Here is a 21,178-nt window from a genome sequence, read left to right as displayed (position 1 = left end):
TTAGTCAGTCTGTTTGAGCCTTGAGGAATGCATGAGCGTGAGTTGCGGCAGCTCGTGTAGATTGTTTTTGTTTCTGCTGTTATTTTTGATTAAAAGTGATCAGACTGAATCCGCAACTGTGTGCATCCTTGATCACACACTGCGGTCAAGCCAGCCGCTCTTCATTTCAAGTTTGCCTTTTCTGTTTGCCCCTTTATAGGATTTGCGGTAGTATGCGCAAAAGTACGCTGTGATCACACGTAGGGGCATTGTAATGTCAATGTAATATTTTCTACAACAGTGTCCCTCCAGCATGCATCTGATTGGACGTTGCACGGCCATATTTTGAGGATCAACTTTGTGAGAATGATCCATTTTCAGATTTTTGATACAAACACCAGAAAAATAAGTAGAAGTCTCTTCCCAGTTGGAATTGATAGTTATTTCTTAACTTGCTTCCTTGTTTTTCTTGAATTTAAATCTCTAAATCTCTACAATTGAGCAACAAGAGGCCATAATACAATCCCTTGTGGTGTAAACATTCATATTCATTCTCTAGCCTGATGTGTAAATTGGCATGTCTTCACCAAATTTCACCTGATTTTCACAAACAATAAATCATTGGGAAGAATTTTAATGCCCTTTCAGAGAAGAAAAAAGAAAAGAAAAATTGTCCTAAGCGATCTTCTGCTAGGTGTGTAAAATAACTCCCAAATAACTCGCCACATGCATGGGCTGGCAAACCGTCCGGAGAGTGCCCCATCTCTCACCCAGGGTCAGCTAGGTTAGGCTCCAGCTCACCCGTGACAGAAAAAGGATAGATGCAAGAAACCACAAACATAACAGTTATGACTTGTACAAGATGACTCTTGGATCAAACGAGGTTTTCCATTCAGCCAACTTCTTGTCCACTGATCAAATAGCAGGATATTTGGATGTTGAGCCAAATGTTACGCCGTTGAGTCCATGCCCCTGGAGCCTCGACTTCATACAGACGGTCTCTGTGATCTTCATTCAGCTGTAGGAAGTGCCTACACACTAAAAACAGAGGTTACTTATGGCATCATGAGGTGAAAATGTATTACTGTACATTACTTATATTACACACTGGATTATATCTTTAAAATAAATTACTGTTAAAATAACTATCTGAAATCAGTTTTGGTTTACTGTATATTGTCGGCATTTAAATTGTTGTGCGTAACCCTGGAAACTGTTCTAACCTGCAACCATGCTGGCTGAAAGCGGCACACTGATTCCCAGCACCTCCTCGTTGGGAAAGGACGAGCAGAAGTCAGTCAGCATCTTAAGTCCCAGCCCTCTCCTCCTCCAGCTTGTCCTCACCAACACAGTATCCAGAACAGGCAGCAGGTAGCAGCGGCTGCTCCAGCTGTCACACAGTGTGCCTGAAACGCCACACAGATGGGAGTCGGGTGTGTACAGCACGAGTGATACTGCAATGCATGTTGACAAAATAACATATGTACTGTATTTAAAGTCGCTCTGGAGTATAAATTGCACCAGTCAAATAAAACAAAACAAGTCACAATAAGCCACATTTTTGGGGGAAATTTTACGATAACCACGACAAAGAACAGTAAAGCTCGGACTATTATTCAGAGTACCCCAGTGGTGCAATACCACCACCACCTGGCCACTAGCAGTAATGCACCAAAAGTATTTGCCAACTGCCAAAACAAAGTCGAACACGATTTGGGAATGGAGATTTTGGGCGCCAGTCTAAGCTCTAATTTGAATATATACAAGTCGTGGACCAGCCAAATATAAAAAGAAGTGTGACTTACAACAGTACATGAAATGTTCATACTGAATGCCAATGCTAGTACACAAATCCAGAATGAGTAAAAAGCTGAATTCATCCGAACCACATCTGGAGCACTTAATATTAGACGGATGGATTGACGGTGAGTCAGTTAGTTAGTTAGTAAGACACAGCAAATCACATATAGTACAATGTTTTATTTTTTTTACCTTTGTTCTTGACAGTGTAGAAGCCTACTGCTTGGCCTTCTCGCCACAGCAATTTGGCGCTCTCTGTGGGGGGGTGCAGGGAGAAGAGTGCTTCCTCCTGCGAAGGCCTGTCCACGATCTGACTCAGCAGGAACATAATCAGCCTCTCCATAAGTGACTGCACCTAAAAACAACAACAACCTGTCATCCAATCGTAAAATGATACTGTGTGTTTCTTTGTTAGCATGACAGCATGTTTGAGTTTGAAATTTAATTACAAATTAATTTAGAATTTAATGATATGAATGCCAAGGTCACTCAATTCTGATATAATTTTAGGATGTTTTCAATCAGGACTTCCCGCGAGGTCACCATTTACCTGATTCAACAAGATAGGTGGCCTATGTTATGATAGACTAATACATTCACTGAATAATACGACGCAGTGTGGCAGGCACTTTGAAGTCAAATAAAACCGATTTAATCTACAACTCAACTCTGACTTTAAACCTATTCTAGATTAGTCTGATCACGTTGCAGCAAGGTTCTTGTGTGAGAAACTTCATCTCATCATTATTTCTTGCCAGCTCTATTTAGTAAATTTGAACCTTCAAATTCTCAAGACTATTGGTTACATTCAAGTCATGTATATTTTGAGCATTGCGAGATTAAGAGTATCATCTACATGTAAAATTTATAAATTTCCCAACTGTCTATATTTTCTTCACAGGAAATTGATAGAAATGATAACATAATAAAAGCTGCTAGATTTTCCAAACTGTTCAAGACCAGGATCAACGTTTATGTTAATACTTTCCACACAGAAGATTCCTCAATATTGCACTATACCTTCAATACTATGGTGTAACCTCATATAATAAATAAAATCTGAAAGTGGGATTACTGGAAGCAAGCCAGTTCTGGTTTTGCAGGACGTCCGTATAACATCATTCACACACCACCAACTTCCATGCAAGTACAAGGCCACCACTAGAAGGGAAATGGAGAGCAGGGAGTGTCAGAAGGTGTGTGTGTGCATTTTTGTTTGCCTGTGCGGATGCGTGATCACACCTTGAGTTGGATTGTCAGATGGATGAAGTGCCAACAATGAACAACCAGTTTGGTCGTCCTCAAAGAGCTGCAGCCATTTAATGTTATTTGCTGTTATTTCAAACTAATTGGAAACACAGAGTAAACATTCCTTGAAATCATGGGAACAACATAGACATTGTATTAATATAATGATAACGATAATGGTAAATCGTCATTTAGTCATACAACCTGGGGTTTTAAAATGGACCTGCATACCTTCGACGTTTTGGATGATTGAAACCACTCATTATCTTCAGGTCTGGATTCCAGCGACAAAATATATTGTTCAGATGCTGACCTCAGGTCAGAGTCATCCACAGGTGGAAGGTCGACAGGGAACATCTTCCTGCACAAAACTTTTAAATTGATGTGCACATTAGAATAAATTACGTCCAACCAACAGTCAATGTTCATTTCAATTACTCAATTTAAAACTGACAGAGAAACATTTGAAAATTAAATATTAACTTTTCAATCCAATCAAATGCATTTGCGCTTTAGGTGAAACGACCTTATACGCCACTCTTGTGAACATTGTATTGCAAAGTAGCACTATTTAAACGGCGAGCGCACCGATTTGATGCTAAACAATTTGAAACCTTTTCTCAAAGAAAAGAAGCAATGAAGCAAATAAAAGGTGACATACCATTCCACTGTTCAGTTGTGACAAAAACAAAGAACTACCTTTGTTGGAGAGGCTAGGTTTGGCCTGTATAGGTTTGATTCAAATAGAGTATCTCTTTTCGCCCTCGGGGTGTCGGTCAGAAAACAAATGAACAGTGGAGCGGAGATGTGGATTGGCAACTTTAATCCAGGAACATCAGCAAGAGGCGGTTACAGTAGTTGCATTTAAGTGTACAGGCATACAGGCATGGGCTGCTATGATGCAGCCACTGTGGCTAACTATGGATGCTTGTAATACTGAAGTCCTGTGTATGCATGGTCTGATCATCTATGTGTGTGTGAATGTATGTATAGTTCAATGTGTTTTTTTTTTTTGGTAAACAGAAAAACAATACAGCGTATGAGTGTAAATACTTGACTCCTAATAAACACAAATACAGTATTGCATTACTTAACAGCACACAATGATTGGCTAAATAACTGGGCTGCAACATTACTAATTTTACATGAATAAGCACTATGTAAGCTGTGCACATGAATGGCTATAAACACACACAAAAGTTGTACAACATACTAAACATGAGCTAATTACTCAAAAGTATGACGCACGTAACGAATCACTAAATATTATTGTGGCCGACCACGGCCGTGGACGTCGCGTAATGGCGCCGCGCAGTGAGAGCATAATGTCCCAAACTGACCGCAGACATTACGTGCAAAGTGGGACACAACATGCAAATAAGCGCACAAAACTTTAGTGAACTTCTCTACTAATGTCTAACACACAGAAGAGAACACATTTATGTAGTTAAATGGTGTTTAAGACACTTAATTAGTTACATAGCGAACTTCAATGAGGTACTCAACGAGCTGTCAATCAAATGGGCGTCGGAGCTTAATAAGGCAAGCAAGACACACCGTAGTGCGACAAATAAACACCATACACATAAACTAAAACACTACTTAGTGTACTCACTTTTGGTCAAAGACGCACACGATCACAACAGCTCGCAACACATTCTGTCATGCCCTGTTCTTCCTTTTCATGTCACACGCCGCACACTTGACAGCGGTCATCTGTCTTGCAACGCCACGGCTTAGCGAGGAAGCTGTTACGTCAATCTCTCAAAAAGCAAGTTACAGATACGAGAGGGAAAATTACCGGAAATAGAATCCTTTCCAAATAAAATTCGGTAAACGACTGAAAAAGAAAGACAAGACGTGGTTGTGTGCTTGTAACTTATTCTGAATATTTAAACGGAAGTGTTTGTTTGTTGTGATAGTAAACAGACTAAAATGATACTGTAAACGTAAAAACATGTCGCTTCTGCTGACAGCAAGTCAGCGACTTTTTTGTCAGCGTCGCAGCATTCAAACAATCAACTTCGCCAGAGTAAGTAAGTCCCCCCCCCCCCCCCAGTAAAGTATACGCCAGTTTTGATAGTTTCACTAGGTCGAGATCATATGTGCGCCAAAATGTCAATATATTGTTGGTAACACACTAACACCATTGGAAGGAGGTTTCTGTTTGTAGCGTTAATTGTGCAGAAATGCATCTTAATATAAATTAATGTATGGAACTCCCGCTCCGTTTAGTATTATGCTGTCACAGCGTGGCTATTTCCCTGGCTTCTGACGTGCTTGAAACAGTTAATATTTGACTGATTATATAAAAGGTATAACTGATAGTACAGTTAGTACACTATAGTGTAGGGTAAATGTCCAGATGAATTTGGGCATTGTACACCAATTTGGGGCACACACACACACACGCACGCACGCTCGCACACAACTAACATCAACAACAACAAAACAGGATCTGTTTACAATGTAGACAGATCTTAAATGTCAAGAGGTTTAACAAAAACTTGGTCCTTTTGGTTTTGTTCTGTTTGTGGTCTTTAGTTTTCTTTTCGCTAAAGTAAGAGGTTAGTTTCATAACAAAAAGGGGGTTCTCCTGAGTGGGTTGTTAGCCCTCCGCAGGCTAGTCGGTTGGTGGGGCTGCCACCTCACAGCGTACCGACACGCTGGGGTCTTGTTTGTCTGGAACCGACCTGGAGACCGTCCCGTCAAGGGTGACCCTACCAGGAGCTAGCTCCAGACGGTATCGCTCTCCAGGGTCACTGGAACGCACAACCCCCCTCGCCGCATCAAGGCCAAGGCCCAGAGGGCGGGCTTCATGCCAAACCGCCCAACATCCGATCACGTCTCCGCCGTCCGTCTGCTCATTGATAAGGTCTATGAATTACGGAGAAACCAGCATCTCTACATTGGATTCCTAGACCTCAAGGCCGCATTTGATACAGTCCACCACTCATCACTGTGGAGTATCCTACAAGCCCTCGGCACACCTCCAAAGATCACCAGCCTCTTCAAGCTGTGAGTCTCCGACTGGTTTTCCATCTTCAGCGGTGTTCGCCAGGGCTGCGTAGCTGCTCCAGACCTTTTTAATTGCATACTAGACCACCTGATGTGCAGGGTCTGTGAGCGAGTACCCGGAGTGTTCCTTGGCAAATACCAACTGACTGACCTGGAATACGCTGATGACACCATCCTGCTCAGCATCTCCTACAGCCAGCTGAGGGACGCCTTGAGTGTATACAGTGAAGAGGCAGAAAAGCTTGGTCTCCATCCATGTGAACTGGGCCAAGACCAAGTTCATGCATGTTGGTGAGGGACCTGATCCACCCCCATCCTGCTTGGTAATGACACCGTAGAGCCTGAGAAGAATTTTGTGTACCTAAGGTCCACGGTGATTGATAACGGGGTTCTTAAACCAGAGATTCTCCGCAGGAGAGCCCTGGCAGCAGTCCCTTTGGAAACCACTCTCGTGGCACCAAACCATCTCACGCACGACAAAGCTCCGAATCTATAACACTCCCATACTCTCAATTCTCCTTTATGGCTCCGAAACATGGCCCTTAAGCAAGACCTTGGCCGCAAGAATAGATGACTTTGACATTAGGGCTCTCAGAACCATCGAGAACATCAGGTGGCCCCAGCGAATCTCTAACGAAGCGCTTAGAGCCCGCACAAACCAGTCTAGAGCCTCCCGCCTGGTTGCACAACGCAGCATCCGCTGGTTCGGCTGTGTTCTTTGCCTTCCCCCTGACCACCCAACAAGAGCCATTCTGAAGTTTGACCCAAAGGCATCAGGCTGGAGACGACCACGAGGAAAGCACCGCACCCGATGACTAGACATCACAGCGGACGACCTCCAACAACACGGAGTTACCATGAAGGATACTGATCTGCTGGCACAAGACCGCCAGTATTGGAGGGGCCTGGCTCACCTGGTTGGCTCCACGCAACGGGACGGAACACCAACCCCAACGCAGGAGCAGTGATAGATGATAGATAGAAAGTAAGAAGTTGCCTTTTCAGGTGGCTTAATTGACGTATACTCAATTCCTTTGTCTTCACAAGTCCTGAGTTGCTTTTGAGGAAAGTTTAGGACAGACATGGGACCAAGTCATGGTTAAGGTCACAAGTGCAAGTCTCAAGTCGTAGTCTAGTCTCAAGCATGTCTTAATTCCTTTCTTTTTAATTGAGCAAGTCAAGTCGCAGTTTTCTCAAATAAAGTCAAGTGATTTTAATAATGCAATCTCATCTGCACTACCTGGTCTAGATAAAGAGAGCCCAAAAGGACAAATAATTATATTACTGCTCAATTTATCTAACTTGTACCTATGGTGTGAAAAATGTGATTATTTAAACCTACATGGCCTTGTGTGAAAAAAGTGATTGCCCCCTAAACTTAAAAACTGGTTGTGCCATCCTCAGAAGATATTTTGGCCCACTCTTACTTTCAGAACTTTCACGGCGCCGATCAATGACGTCTGATAGGCTAATTAAAGGCATTACAGCTAATCAATTTTTTTTTGCATAAGATGCAAAATCCAGCCAATCAGATCTGTGTAATGTCCTACAATTCACGGGTGGGCAATCCCAGTCCTTGAAGGCCGGAGTCCTGCAAGTTCTAGATATTTCCCTTCTCCAACTGTTAGGGTTTACATTTAAATCTTCTCAAATGATGCAACTCCGTGAGACAGGAATCAAGTACCACACCCGAGTTTGTTTTTCTGCAGAAAGAAGGAAGTGGATGCCTTCAGCACCAAAGGACTTCCTGCCTCCACCTCCCTGCTCTGTGCATTTATTCACAAGTTTTAGAAGGCGGTACTAAACTAAAAAAAAACATGCATCTGGTGTGTGTGTGGGTGTAGCATTTCAATTACAGCAAATACTAAAGTGCTCATTCATGTGATAACTTATTATACAATTTTTCCAACACCAACACACCTTATTCAGCTCATCAACAAGCTCCAACAACCTACATATAATTGGCCTGGCCGATAACGGTCTATTCCTAAATTTTAAGGAAAATTATATATTGGGATATAGGTATTTATTTAAAATGATCTGTAAATGCCTTGATGGAATTTTTTTTTATGTATTACAAGTACTACAACTACAGTATTTTAGTTTTGTTTAATCTAATTTGAGAACTGCTGGTCTAAGTAACAGAAAATTATTTAACGTGTGCCTTTTGTGTGTCTACACAGAGTGCTGCTTTGGACAGTGCGCTTTCATCATTCAAGTCAATATGCGGCGAGGATGGGGTGTCACTGGGAACCGCCGTCAGAGAGCAACACGGCAAAGATGAATCAGTACATAGGTCACTGTAACACTATTTTCTTTGGAATGGTGCATTGTGGATTGGCATTTGCTTAATCAACTGCGGGGAAGATTAAATGCAAAATAATTGCATGTTACTTTTAGTTGGCACAAAATACTAAGTACATATTATTTTTTAAGGGAAATCTTTTTTCAGACTTCCTTCTCCCCAGCCACTTTGGCCAGCTCGTTTCCAAGCCAAAAAGGAGACATGTCTCTCTAGCGTGTCCTGTCCTGAATCGTCCGCGAGACATCCTACCAGTGGGCCGTGCCCCGGCTTGCTGAAGCCATCAGCACCACATCATCTGCTAAAACCCGAGATGTCATACTGTGGTCACCAAACCGTATCACCTCAACCCCTTGGCTGCACCTATAAATAGAATCGGTGACAAGGGCAGCCTTGGCGGTGTCCAACCCTCACTGGGAACGTATCCGACTTACTGCCACTAATGCGGACCAAACTCTGACACCGGTTGTGCCGGGTCTAAACAGTATTTTTTTTATGACATCAAATGGCATTGTGTTAGTTAATTATGTGCCTTTTCTAACCTCGCAATGCAATTTACAGACCGTGATAAGCCGATTCACAATGAACTCCCATGTCAATGTCTTTTTTAGATGCCGTCCACCGGATGTGGTTGTTTTTCCACGCTGTGTAAAGGAGGTCAGCGCTCTGGCGAATGTCTGCCATAACAAACAACTTCCCATGATCCCATTTGGTACCGGAACTGGCTTGGAGGGAGGGGTAGGAGCAGTGAAGGTGAGCAAAAATACAATACAGAGATCTTATTTCTTGCGACAACATTGGAATAATTTCACTTTTCTCCTAGTTGTTAACGTCACCTTGGGATATGGTCTGCACTATACAAAACATAAATAACATTGCTAATTCGTATGCTTACATACAACTACTCACCATTGTGTTCATGCACAGTGTATTAATATTGCCTAGAAGACCACGCTTATGTGAAGTAGTCTACCCGTACTTAAAAAGGCCAAGTAAAAGCTAAGTACTCAGATTATGCGCATCACTGTTTTGTGATGTGTCTCAAACAGCGGAAAACAAAACCCCTTCACAGATTACTATCCAAATTTGACGTCAAATTTAAAGTTGCCATTAGAGCTGGTTGCATTCAGCATCCCCTTAGAACTAGCACAAGTGGATACACTGGTAGAAAGAATACTGGATGGAGCCTGTTTATCCCTCTTTTCTTAGGGTGGTGTGTGCTTCAGCCTGAGAAATATGAACCAGATTTTGGATCTCCACCAGGAGGATTTTGATGTGACGGTAGAGCCCGGTGTGACCCGAAAAAACCTCAATGCCTACCTTCGAGACACTGGACTGTGGTTTCCTGTTGGTCAGTCAAACCCCAACCCTGAATTAACGGAAGTCTTGAGTGCAGAATCACAAATGATACAGTGACAACCATATGCAAATGTTTCGGTCTGAATAACCACACATTGTTGTTGTTTTTTTGCGTTGACTTGCGAGCAAAGATTTTAGATAAAAGGCACATAGTGAACAATTCTTCACATGGTGTCATAACCCTTTAAACCTATCCTCTGTATAGAACTAACATTACTGTGGCTTAATAACGAGCCAAGACTATCTCCATATATCTGTATGCCTGCATAATACTGCCTCCAAATGGCATTTGAAGGAGCAGCACAATGTTCAACACATTGAATTTAAAAAAAGAAGTGGCAAAAATGAGTTAATTTCTTTATGATTTAATTATGTAATGATTATATGTTTTTATAAAGTAAAACATATAAAATTTTAGCTTTTTTCACATTTTTCACAACTTTTTTTGTGGGGGACGCTGGAACAGATCAATTGCATTTCCATTCATTTCGATGTGTAAAGATGATTTGAGATATGAGTGTTTTGATGCACAAGCGTGGTCATGGAATGAGTCAGACTTGTAACTCAAGGCGCCAATGTCTGATATTATTTACTCTGTGAAAGTCCTTCGGGTGCCTTTAGGAAAACTCCAGGCAGGCTGCTATCTATGTCCCTTTTACTAAGGAATGATTTCTGTCAGGTGGAATTTTCTACAGAGATGGACGTCCTTCTGGAAAGTTATTCTCTTTCCACAGAAGAACACTGGACCTCTGACAAAGTGACCATAGGGTTTATGCAGTCCAGTCATTTAATGTTGACTATTATAAAGACTTACAGGAGGACACATTTTATGTATTTAGTTTTATAACGCGTTTTTATTTTGATTTGGAAAACAACACTGAGCTGCAACTTCCTCTTAGATCCTGGAGCTGATGCTTCACTGTGTGGGATGGCAGCCTGTAGTGCATCTGGTACCAATGCAGTGCGATATGGAACCATGAGAGAAAATGTTATAAACCTGGAGGTGGTACTTGCAGACGGGACTGTTATTCACACGGCAGGCAAGGGCCGACGTCCCAGGTAAGACAAAAGAGTTCAAAGTCATTCGTAACAATAATGACACATTGCTGCGCTTATGTAAGTTTCTTCATCTTCATTTTAAATCAACCATAGGAAGACATCGGCAGGCTACAACTTGACAAACCTGTTTGTTGGATCAGAGGGCACTCTGGGAATTATCACTAAGACAACGCTGCGCCTCTACGGTATTCCAGAAGCCATGGTGTCAGCAGTCTGTTCGTTTCCTTCTGTGCAGGCTGCTGTGGATAGCACTGTGCAGATTCTACAAGCTGGGGTGGCCATCGCTCGCATTGGTGAGCACAAGTCGCCTGCGCTAATAAAACACACACTACATCACAGGCAGAGGCTAACATCATCACAATTTGCCTGTAAAATACTAGCCACTTATTTAAATGAATTAGATCAAGATAATTTTGACAATTTAACACATACTGTAAATACTGATGATATAACTGTGTGTGTTTGTGTGTTCAAGAATTTCTAGATGATGTGATGATCAATGCATGCAACAAGTTCAGCTCTCTGTCGTATCCCGTTACCCCAACCCTATTTCTGGAGTTCCATGGTTCTGAACAGAGCCTAGCACAACAAGTCAACACTAGTGGTGAGTCGGTAAATTATATTTATTAATATACAGCGGTCCCTCACTACTTCGCGGTTCACTTATCGCGGATTTGTATTTGGGTCCAAAATTCATACGTTATCTTGGGATGTACCTCACTTTTTCACAAGTTTTTCACAAGTCTATTGGGCTCTTGATTCTGAATGTATATCACAAGCTTTGAGTGAGCCTGCAATTGTTTTTGTCGACCGACCTCACAAATGAAGACAAGTTAGTTGACCTCTTTCCACACACCACCAGGATTTTCACATCACCAGAGAAACTGTTTGATAGCATCCACCTTAAAAAATGGTTAAAGAACCACTACACAAATGCTCTGAATCTGTTAATAAAGTTAATCTTTACTGAACTCCATAGAGCTAGTATTGTGATTGTGTACTATCTACACCAGTGCTCCCGGCTGTTTTACTGGATTTTGATAGATTTTGCAAGGCCCACAGAATATCGTGTTCTATTTCTATATAAACATGGAACCTACCATAAGAAAGATTAGAGTCTCTTCTTTCATCAAGAAAAAAAGTATATTTAAATCTGTTTCCATTTTGCAACAATTGGCATTAGAATATATCTAAGTTTCATCATTATTTACAAACCTGTTGAAAACACTGTCAAAAAGAGCTTGTTGCAACATGGCCCTGGCTGAGCTCTTATATTCTTCTGCCACCTGCTGGACGTTTTTTGTAATAACTATCATTGCTTTAAGCAACCTCTTCATGTCAGAAGCTGCATCAAAGCCTTCTGTATGCTCTAGCATAATAAAAAAAACATAAAAAATGTATAAATATGTTTTTGGGAGTGAAGGACAAAGTATTAAAAAATGTATCTACAGTATACGTTTTTGGGTTTGAATGAGTTAATAATTCAGAAAACGATGGCACAGCACTCTGTTTTAAGTTGTATTTTTTTCAATCAGAAATGCTTTACGCTGGTTCGGGGGTACTTGGCTGAAAAAATATTTCACAGGGGGTACGTCACTGAAAAAAGGTTGAAAACCACTGCTCTACACACCTATGTAACTTGTGCTTAATTGGAATTATGTTGGATTTTTGTCACATTTCCACAGAGGAAATCACACAGATTAATGGTGGGTCTGATTTTCAATGGGCCAGAGATGCAGAAACACGAAACCGATTGTGGAAAGCTCGCCATGACGCCTGGTATGCTGCTCAGGCTCTCAGGCCTGGTTGCAAGGTAAGGTATTGTGGCTCTCTACTATTTTGTGAAACACATTGAAACAAATTGGCACATTGGTAAAGTGTAAATCTCCAAGAAAAAAAAAGAAGAAAAACATGCAGTATGCATTTCTAATTGCCAAATAACTGTTGGTGCAACATGAAAACCAAAAAATATTTTGACGATATAAGACGACCATGGCATTTTTATTTTATGTGAACCCTTGATGTGAACGAAAAATGCTTGTATGCTTTGGTGAGTTAAAAAAAAGAAGCTATTTGCTATTTTTGAATGGAAAAGCATTATAACAGTGTGGTTTAGGCCCTTTTATACATTTTTATTTTGTTACGACAGCATTTTAATGCAGTTCAAAGTGGGTAAGCCAGTGTGTCTGCTTGTAGGCCTATTCCACAGATGTCTGCGTTCCTATTTCCCACCTGCCTCATATCATTGTGGAGACGAAAGCGGACCTGATTAAGAACAAACTTACAGGTGAGCACACTGCAGAAGTGAGGCCTCTCTTCTTCACACCATTACAGCCACACAAACTAATAACTAAATAAAATATTACAATAACTTTTACCCAATATTTAAAGCTAAGAAGAAAGCAAATAAATAAACAATCGGTGTCTCCAAAATACCATTTTGTCCTAATTGTGTGATTTGAGAGATTTCAGTAACACACTACAAGGTGCACTTTTATGATAAACCGTTGTCCTTGTTTTGTGTATGGCAAAGTTGAAGCAAGCATCCTAAAGTGTTGCTCCTACTGAACATCTGTCTGCCCTTCGATATTCATACACAAAATGCAAAAGTCATTCTGAAAGCGGAAAGTTAAGTCTTAGTCTCGACAGTGTGGACATGATTGCGATCTAACATGGATGAATCTCACTATCTGTATTGTAATATTATTTTTTGCAATTAAGAGGTTCCCCCCAACATTCCATGCAATGCAATGCTCATACAGGTCCTATCGCGGGTCATGTTGGTGATGGAAACTTTCACTGTCTGATGGTAGTTGATCCAAATGACCCAGAAGAACTGCATAGGGTCCATCTGTTCAGTGAGAGACTGGCAAGGTAAAGTTCTTTTATTTCTTTGTATTATTATCGTCTTTTAGAAAAATCCGGCTTAAAGCGAGACTCCCAAACTAATTTTACTGACCGCATCCTTTTCTCTTCTGTTCTTGATCTTCTCAGTCCCACACTTTGTTGCCTGCTTTTCTAAGCATGCATCTTCTCATGAATTTATAATAGTTTTAGGTGAACTTTTTTTATTTACAATTACGGAGTGCCGTACATTTGTTTGATTGTCCATCTGTTAGTAGGCTACTTCCTAGTTCATGGATGATGACGAACAGACGGGTGGCGACATTCTGAATTTCGGGGTGAAACCATCCAAGTGTTTAGTGACTCAAATGTTCAAACAAAATTTTATTTTTGATGGCACAGTGTATATGTGTTACATTTAATAAATATAAACGCACCCAAATTAGCTGAAAGTTACTTTTATCAGCAGTCCATTCGTCTGATGTTAATTGAAATTCCAGAATAAAGAGACAAAGTGAGTGGTAATTGGTTTTATATTGTATGCATAATCTCTAACTGTATCCGTCCTTTTATTTACCACTTTGTTATACCAAAATGACTGTTGTTGAAAAGGTAAATAAAGCAACAAAGCTAGTGATGCCCTAAGGCTATTGTACGACACTACTTTCTCCAAATCCAAAATTTGAAACCCATTTTACACCTCTGTATTTACTAAATCCAGTAGGAGGTTGTATCAATATAAGCTTAATACAATTATCGTACTAACCACCATCTCTTCAAGTGAGATTGTTTGTTTTTTATCAAGCATATGAACTTTTTAAATGTCTATTTTTTATTTTTTTGCATGGCTGTTTCTCCTTTGACATTGGGATGATTATTCGTTTGCAAGAAACAATGTCTGGAGCCTTTGGAATTAATTGGATTTCTGCATAAATTGTTCAGAAAATCTGATCTGATCTTGTAAGTCACAACAATAAGAAAACATGGTCTGTTTAAACTAATACCACACCAGCAATTACAGTACAGACGCTCCCCACCTTACGAACGAGTTGACGATCGTTCGTAAGGTGAATTTGTTCGTAAGTTGCTTCAGTGCTATATTTTGTATTATAATTTATGTTTAAAGCCTATATAAGTATATTGAAGGTTTATATAAGTATGTTTAAGGCTTGTACAAGTAACCTGCATTGGTTTGTACTGAAAACAACTTTTAATAAAATGGAGAGAATACATACAGTACTGTACTGTAGTACGTATGTTAGAGAGAGAGAGCGAGAGACACACACAGCATGTACATGTACGTAATAAGATAAATAAAATGAAGTTTAACTTACTTTTGGAAAATGTACTCGATGCTTAAGGAGATGATGGAGGAGGAGGAAGAGGAGGATTTTATATCATGAGAGATTCTTCGTCGTCGCTGGAATCGGCTTCAAAAGTTATTTCCTGCTTCATGGGGACCGGCGTTTCTTCCTCCTCTTCCTCGACACGTTGCTCAGCCTCCAATGAGCTCTCACAGCGCCAATCGTCGGTATTAGCGGCGGAAAGAAGCACTACGCGCAATACAAAATCTAACTTACAGCATTTCTTTCCGAACATTTTTCGACATACTGTACGCGCAGAAATGTTTGTATGTACCGTTGTTCGTAACTCGAATGTTCGTAAGTAGGGGAGCGTCTGTAAATGTTTGTATTGGACACACCATGTAAACAACATGCATGCAAACATACAACCCCCAAGGCTAATGACATCTCCAAGAGCTAATCAGTAACGAACCAGCCAACCTCAAGTCCAATCAATGTGACGAGATATTGATTAAAGCTGCCTTGCCCTATTTGAGGATGGATGAGTACAGATACCAGATATCGGTATCAGGTCGACACTAGACCATATTTCAAGGTATCGTTACCAAGGTTATTTTAGTTAACTAAAACTAACAAAAAAACTAAAACAAAAATTCAAGAAACAATTCCCTTAACGAAATAAAATGAAAACAAAAATGCTTTTTAAAAAACGAAAACTAATTGAAACTACATTTTATGTTTACAAAACTAACCTGAACTAACTATAATGATAGCAAAAAAAAAATCATTTTAGTCTTTGGTAATAAATTTAATGCATGAGCCTGTGGGGATGATTTTAAATGTGATTTGCATGCGCATTGCTGCCCCCCACCAGCATCACGTTTTTAAGTATTCCTCCCGTTTTATGGGCGTAAATAAGAATAAATATTTAACGTGTTAAGTAAAACTTTATTAAATCTAGAACTTTTTTTTTACACAACTTAGTTTAACAACTGCGATTTATAATATATATTAATATATATTAAATATGATTTACTATATACACACAAGATTACACAAGATATTTTTTTATAGATGTACCACAGTTTTAGGAGAATCAAGACAAAACCTGCAACTCACATCGGTGTCTTTCCAGAGATTTATTTTTCAAAAATAATTTCCAGTTTAATAAATTTTGTAGAAACTTTATTTGAACGTACGCCGCCATTGTTATTCATGTCACAATAAATTCAGTGCGTAGTGTCGTAGAATGGCGGCTGGCTCTCTGACAAGCAATGTGAAACGCCTATAAAGAAAGCAAGGTAAGCCTCCGTTATGTTCCTAAAGAGGTTTTTTTTTTGTTTTGTTTTTTTAAGGAGAGCTCAGTATTGTTCATTCGATTTGACATCATCATTGCTCTCCTTTTTTAAAAAAATAAATAAAATAAAATAAACAATTTTTTTTAATTTTTTAAATATATATACATATATATATATATATATATACATTTTCTTTTGTATGTGGGTGAGTATGTGTATGTGCGTGTGTGTGTGCGTGCGTGCGTGCGAGCGTGTGTGTATTCATCAGTTCACCTAAAGCCCATTAAAAAAAATCCCATACTAATAATATAATATAATAATAAATTGCCAAATGCAGAAACATCAATGTAAGTTATCACGATGTAGTGGCTCTCGCTAACAGACAGAATTAAGTAACCAGAATTAGGTTAAAAAATTCTATATACGTAGACCATGTTTCTATAAATTTTGATATTTGGTTTTTATTTGAGGCAGATATTTTTTCCATTAAAATGTGATTTATGAGGAGGTTAGACCATTGGTCGATATTCAGAGTTTGTTTATTTTTCCAGTTAACAAGAATTGTTTTTTTAGCGATAGTAAGGGCTACAAGTGTAGATTGAAATTGTTTATGTGGTAAGTCAGTTGTTGTTAGGTCACCTAGCAAACACAAGTTTGGAGATAAAGGTATCCTACAGTCCAAAATAGCGGAAAGTTTTTCTAAGACTTTAGTCCAGAAATACATAACCGGAGTACATAACCATAAAGCATGAACATAAGTGTCTGTAGTGTTTTGTAAGCATTGGAGACAAATGTCGGAGTCTGAGAGTCCCATTTTCTTCATCATATATTGAGTAATGTATGTTCTGTGAATAATTTTATATTGGATAAGTTGTAAATTTGTGTGTTTTGTCATTTTAAATGCGTTTTCACAAACTTGAATCCAAAAGTCAGGTTCCGGTGCTATAGACAAGTCTGTCTCCCATTTCGAGATGGGTAAAGACATTTTATCAGTATATGAAAGTAACTTATATATTTTTGAAAGTTTTTTTGTTGTTGTCGGAGAAAGCTTGTTAATATCTTTAGCTAAAACAGGCGGTTGGAGCGTACCCCGAAGTGTTGGAATTTTTTTCTGAGAAAAAGAGCTGATCAAAACTCTTGAATGTGCCTGTTGAATGACGAGAGCACGGCGTGGGGGAGTGTGACTCTCCCAATCGCATGTTGTTTGTTTAGGAACGCTACGAGGCTTAACTTGCTTTCCAAATAGGCGTTTCACATTGCTCGGCAGAGAGCCAGCCGCCTTTTCATGTCACTACATGCTTTTAATTTGGAAGGCTGCTCTGCATTTCCGTTTCCTTCATTCATCTCATAGACCGTTTTAACATGATATATATTACTAAATTACTTGGAACACTATTGTATTGAATTGAATTATTTTTACTTCACTGTATTCCTTAAAAAGAAGTTGTACAACCACATATTTTGATTGGGACTTTTTTCTGACCACTAAATTATTTGTTTCATTTTTATTTAGCTTTTTTTTTGTATTATTCATTTTATTGTGTGCTCGATGCAAAATGACTTTCATGAGCAAATTGAAAACCATATAACTGCGATTAATTTCTAGCTATAATTGGGATATACTATATTGGTAATCTGTCATTTTTTTTTACTGAGAAATGTTATGTATCATAAGTAATGGTATCAGCACTTGGTATCGGTATTGGTGAGTACTGAAGATTTGAGTACTCAAAAAAAGTGGTATTGAAATCCCTAGATTGAGTTTTCTTTGTTCAAGCTCTAATGTCCAATGTGCGCTATGCCTCACACAAAAGGGATTTGAGAATACCTACAATTATTATTTTTTTAGCTTGCATAAAGCTGGAAAGGGCCAGACAAGCGGCGTTATAGTTGCTAAAGGAAATATCCAGGTCATTCCAAATGTTCGCATAATTTTTCTTTACTTTGTGTATGTTTTTTCTGAGTGGGGAAAAAAAACAAAAAAACATCGCTTTGTTTTCTCCCAGACGGGCCCTGGCTATGAATGGTACATGCACAGGGGAGCACGGAGTTGGTTTGGGCAAGCGAGCATTGCTCCAGGAAGAGATGGGATCCAAGACTTTGCGAGTCATGCAGGACATCAAGGATGCCCTTGACCCAAACAACTTAATGAATCCAGGGAAGGTCCTATTGCCAAGAGAGCCTTGAAGAGTTCAGTGAACAAAGTAACAAAATTGTGTATATGTGCACTCCCCTCTTTGCTTTGTTTTCACTTGACATTTTTCTGGTGGAATACAAAATAAATGTGTGTCAAGCTACTGCATAATGAGTTGAAGTGAGTGAGAAAGAGCCACCCGCTAGGCACCACCAAGACAGAAAAGTACACATATTGGTTTACAATATTTGGCTTTCAGGTGACATTTATGGAAAATGTAAAAAGTTCACGCTACAGTAATATCATATCATGAAAGTAGGACATTTAAGTAGAAGGATGCACTAGTGATTTCCTCATCCCAAACAATTCATTGAAACAAAAGTTAACAACAATGGTGGTTAGTTACACCACAACAAAAAAATGTCAACGTCTCAATAACTCTTCCCAATTTCCAGACAGAAAAGAAAGATCCAAACAGATATAAAAGAGGCTAAAATAGAAAATGTCTTTGACACATTTATTTTGTCAATATCCTGAAACCAAGGGAACAGACGGAAGCATCACAAGCAGCAGTACGTGTACGTGTAACAAAACTAATGGACTGACGGTTATTTAAGAACCTGCTTCTAGCCCCAATTTACCCCTCAGTGAAGAAAGATCCTACCCGTCTCTTCCTTTGCGTCCCGGTGTCCCTCCTCGGCCCGACTCCAGGTAAAGTGCACACATTCAGCCAAATATTAAACACTTAAATAAGCTTAACTGTGTCCCAACAGAGGGCATTCAGTAATGACATGCTATGCATGTTTAAAATAGATTAAATAAAAAACCTTCTTTTCGTTGAACGGTCCAAATCAGAGCTTCCCGTTAGACAGACTCCATTAGTTTTCAATGAAAAGTTGGTAGTAGGCTACTAGCCAGTCTACGCACAACACACCACGCTGCCGACATGTGCATTTCGTTTATTTTAATGCCTATTGTGCTGCTATTGGCTAGCTCACTAACGTGTGTGTGTGTGCACGCACGTGTGTGGTTATCTGCCCTTTGGTTGATGGTACATAGAGAGCCAGACACAGAGTAGACAAAGACACACAATAGTCAGAAAGTCAGAAAACAAACATTCTGTATTAAGTTAATGTCTGTTCATATGTTTTACATGTTTTTCATTTCAAAGAAAAGTCCAAAAACAAGTCCAAGGCACATTTTTGTACTCACTGTAACGTGTGGGGGGTTGGTTTACTGCAGAAACATGCATACTGTAAATGCGTATTTTGAGGAGCTGATGTATCAAAAAGAGTACCCTTCCCCCAAAAATAAGGGCTAGGACATGTTTATATTTTATTATTACAGTCCTTTTCTCCTTTGAATAACTTTTATTAGATTTGTCTTACTCACTGACTTACTACGCACTTTTTGGAGCGGGAAGGGAAAGTACTGTTCATTTCCTTCCCACTCCAAAAAGTGCGTAGTAAGTCAGTGAGTAAGACAGATTTAATAAAAGTCCACGTCCCTGCATTCAAAGCTTACTTCACTTTTGGTCCCAACAGTCACTCGGCCACAGAATCCAGAATCTGGAAGTAAAGACCTAGTGTTGATTGAGTTCTCGAGGCACCTTGGTGGGTATCTGGCGGGACTTCTTGAGGTGAAGCAGACGCAGGCACTGCGACCTGAAATTCAGGTCTAAGAAGGCATAGAGGAATGGATTGAGGCAGCTGTTGGCATAGACCAGGCAGGTGGCGTATGGATAGGCCAGCTGCAGGAAGCGCAGGAAAGCGCAGGTGATTGGAAACAGGTCCAAGTTTGAGAAGGCGATGGCACTTCCCAGAGCATGGAAGGGGATCAAGCAGGTGGCGAAGACCACCACTAGCGCGATGATGATCTTAAAGAGTCGCCGCTTGCGTTGGTGCATCTTGCGGCGGATGTTGAAGTGCCTGAACAAGGTACAGACAATGAGCCCGTAGCACACCATCATGACCAGGAAGGGGAGCAGAAACGACAGGACGGAAAATGACAAGCTTATCCCGGCGCTCCAAAGGCCCTGCAGATGCTCGCTGCTCCCCGCTAGGCGGAAGTTCAAAGCACACGCAGTGTGGTTGTTGATCTTGCTGTGCCAGGTTTTCTGGAAAACGAGGAAGGGCAAAGCCAGAAAACCCGATAGCGTCCAGACGGCAGCGAGGGAGGCGTACATGCAGCTGCGGGTGCGCACCTGCAGGCTGGACAGCGGGTGCACTATGGCAATGTAGCGGTCACAGGTCATGCTGGTGAGGAGGAAGACGCTGGCATACATGTTGAAGAACACCACGTAGCTGCTGATCTTGCACAGGAACCATCCAAAGGGCCAGTGGAAACCCAAGCTAGTGTAGACCACCCACAAGGGCAGGAAGGACACAAAGGTCAGGTCGGCGAAGGCCAGGTTACCGATGTAGACTAGGGCTACCCGCCGCTTCCCCTGCGTCCGCCAAACTGTGAAAATGACTGCACCGTTGCCAAACAGGCCCAAGATGAAGATGAGCATGTAGAGCACCGGGAAGAGCGTTTGGTATGTCGCAGGCTCGGAGAGGTCGCAAAATCTGTCGTACGCCGTCTCCTTGTCGGAGAAGTAGTAATCGGGAGGGCTCTCTGTAGGCTCCATGGCTTTTCTCTTCAAGGCTAGTGGCGGAGTGTATTGCTGCTCATCTAATCTGTGGCCTCATATGCAAGGCAACCCTCTGTGCCGAGAACCCTCCCAGTAGCCCCCCGCCTCTTTTCACAACACCTCTTCCCACCAGTGGCGATTGGACCCATAAATAAAGAAAGTGATGAAATATGCACTGCTGTGTGTACAATTCATTATGCG

At 40.5% G+C, this 21,178-nt stretch overlaps 3 protein-coding genes across 3 annotated transcripts; 1 reads left to right on the top strand and 2 right to left on the bottom strand.

The window, feature by feature from the left end:
- Window positions 1–597: 597 nt before the first annotated feature.
- Window positions 598–4,804, bottom strand: fam169b (family with sequence similarity 169 member B). The gene is made up of 7 exons (XM_077569415.1): window positions 4,643–4,804; window positions 3,259–3,398; window positions 3,022–3,124; window positions 2,855–2,940; window positions 1,972–2,134; window positions 1,203–1,385; window positions 598–1,017 (listed from the first exon to the last, which is right to left on the bottom strand). Exons 2-7 carry the CDS (start codon window positions 3,382–3,384, stop codon window positions 872–874), a joined length of 807 nt encoding a protein of 268 aa, XP_077425541.1. The 5' UTR covers window positions 3,385–3,398; window positions 4,643–4,804; the 3' UTR covers window positions 598–871.
- A 128-nt stretch (window positions 4,805–4,932) lies between these two features.
- ldhd (lactate dehydrogenase D) lies at window positions 4,933–18,509 on the top strand. The gene is made up of 11 exons (XM_077569619.1): window positions 4,933–5,059; window positions 8,229–8,341; window positions 8,959–9,100; window positions 9,557–9,698; window positions 10,606–10,765; window positions 10,859–11,058; window positions 11,241–11,369; window positions 12,451–12,578; window positions 12,962–13,052; window positions 13,528–13,639; window positions 18,218–18,509. Exons 1-11 carry the CDS (start codon window positions 4,985–4,987, stop codon window positions 18,396–18,398), a joined length of 1,473 nt encoding a protein of 490 aa, XP_077425745.1. The 5' UTR covers window positions 4,933–4,984; the 3' UTR covers window positions 18,399–18,509.
- A 1,339-nt stretch (window positions 18,510–19,848) lies between these two features.
- On the bottom strand, window positions 19,849–20,974 carry LOC144053139 (apelin receptor A-like). The gene has a single exon (XM_077567251.1). It carries the CDS (start codon window positions 20,972–20,974, stop codon window positions 19,928–19,930), a length of 1,047 nt encoding a protein of 348 aa, XP_077423377.1. The 3' UTR covers window positions 19,849–19,927.
- Window positions 20,975–21,178: the final 204 nt, after the last annotated feature.

The sequence above is a fragment of the Vanacampus margaritifer genome, chromosome 6 (genome assembly GCF_051991255.1).
Source record: "Vanacampus margaritifer isolate UIUO_Vmar chromosome 6, RoL_Vmar_1.0, whole genome shotgun sequence".
In the NCBI taxonomy this organism is placed as follows: Eukaryota; Metazoa; Chordata; class Actinopteri; order Syngnathiformes; family Syngnathidae; genus Vanacampus; species Vanacampus margaritifer.
The sequence above is the reverse complement of the archived record's forward strand: the minus strand, read 5'-3'. Positions and strand labels throughout refer to the sequence as shown.

Excerpts from the sequence above, each read along its gene's own strand:
- fam169b (XM_077569415.1), bottom strand. The coding sequence starts at position 3,384 with ATGTTCCCTGTCGACCTTCCACCTGTGGATGACTCTGACCTGAGGTCA. Across the intron at positions 3,125-3,258 it reads AATCATCCAAAACGTCGAAG|TTTGAAATAACAGCAAATAA; the intron begins GTATGCAGGTCC and ends GTTTCCAATTAG. Across the intron at positions 2,135-2,854 it reads CCAGAACTGGCTTGCTTCCA|GTGCAGTCACTTATGGAGAG; the intron begins GTAATCCCACTT and ends TGTTGTTTTTAG.
- ldhd (XM_077569619.1), top strand. The coding sequence starts at position 4,985 with ATGTCGCTTCTGCTGACAGCAAGTCAGCGACTTTTTTGTCAGCGTCGC. Across the intron at positions 5,060-8,228 it reads AAACAATCAACTTCGCCAGA|AGTGCTGCTTTGGACAGTGC; the intron begins GTAAGTAAGTCC and ends GTGTCTACACAG. Across the intron at positions 8,342-8,958 it reads AAAGATGAATCAGTACATAG|ATGCCGTCCACCGGATGTGG; the intron begins GTCACTGTAACA and ends TGTCTTTTTTAG.
- LOC144053139 (XM_077567251.1), bottom strand. The coding sequence starts at position 20,974 with ATGGAGCCTACAGAGAGCCCTCCCGATTACTACTTCTCCGACAAGGAG.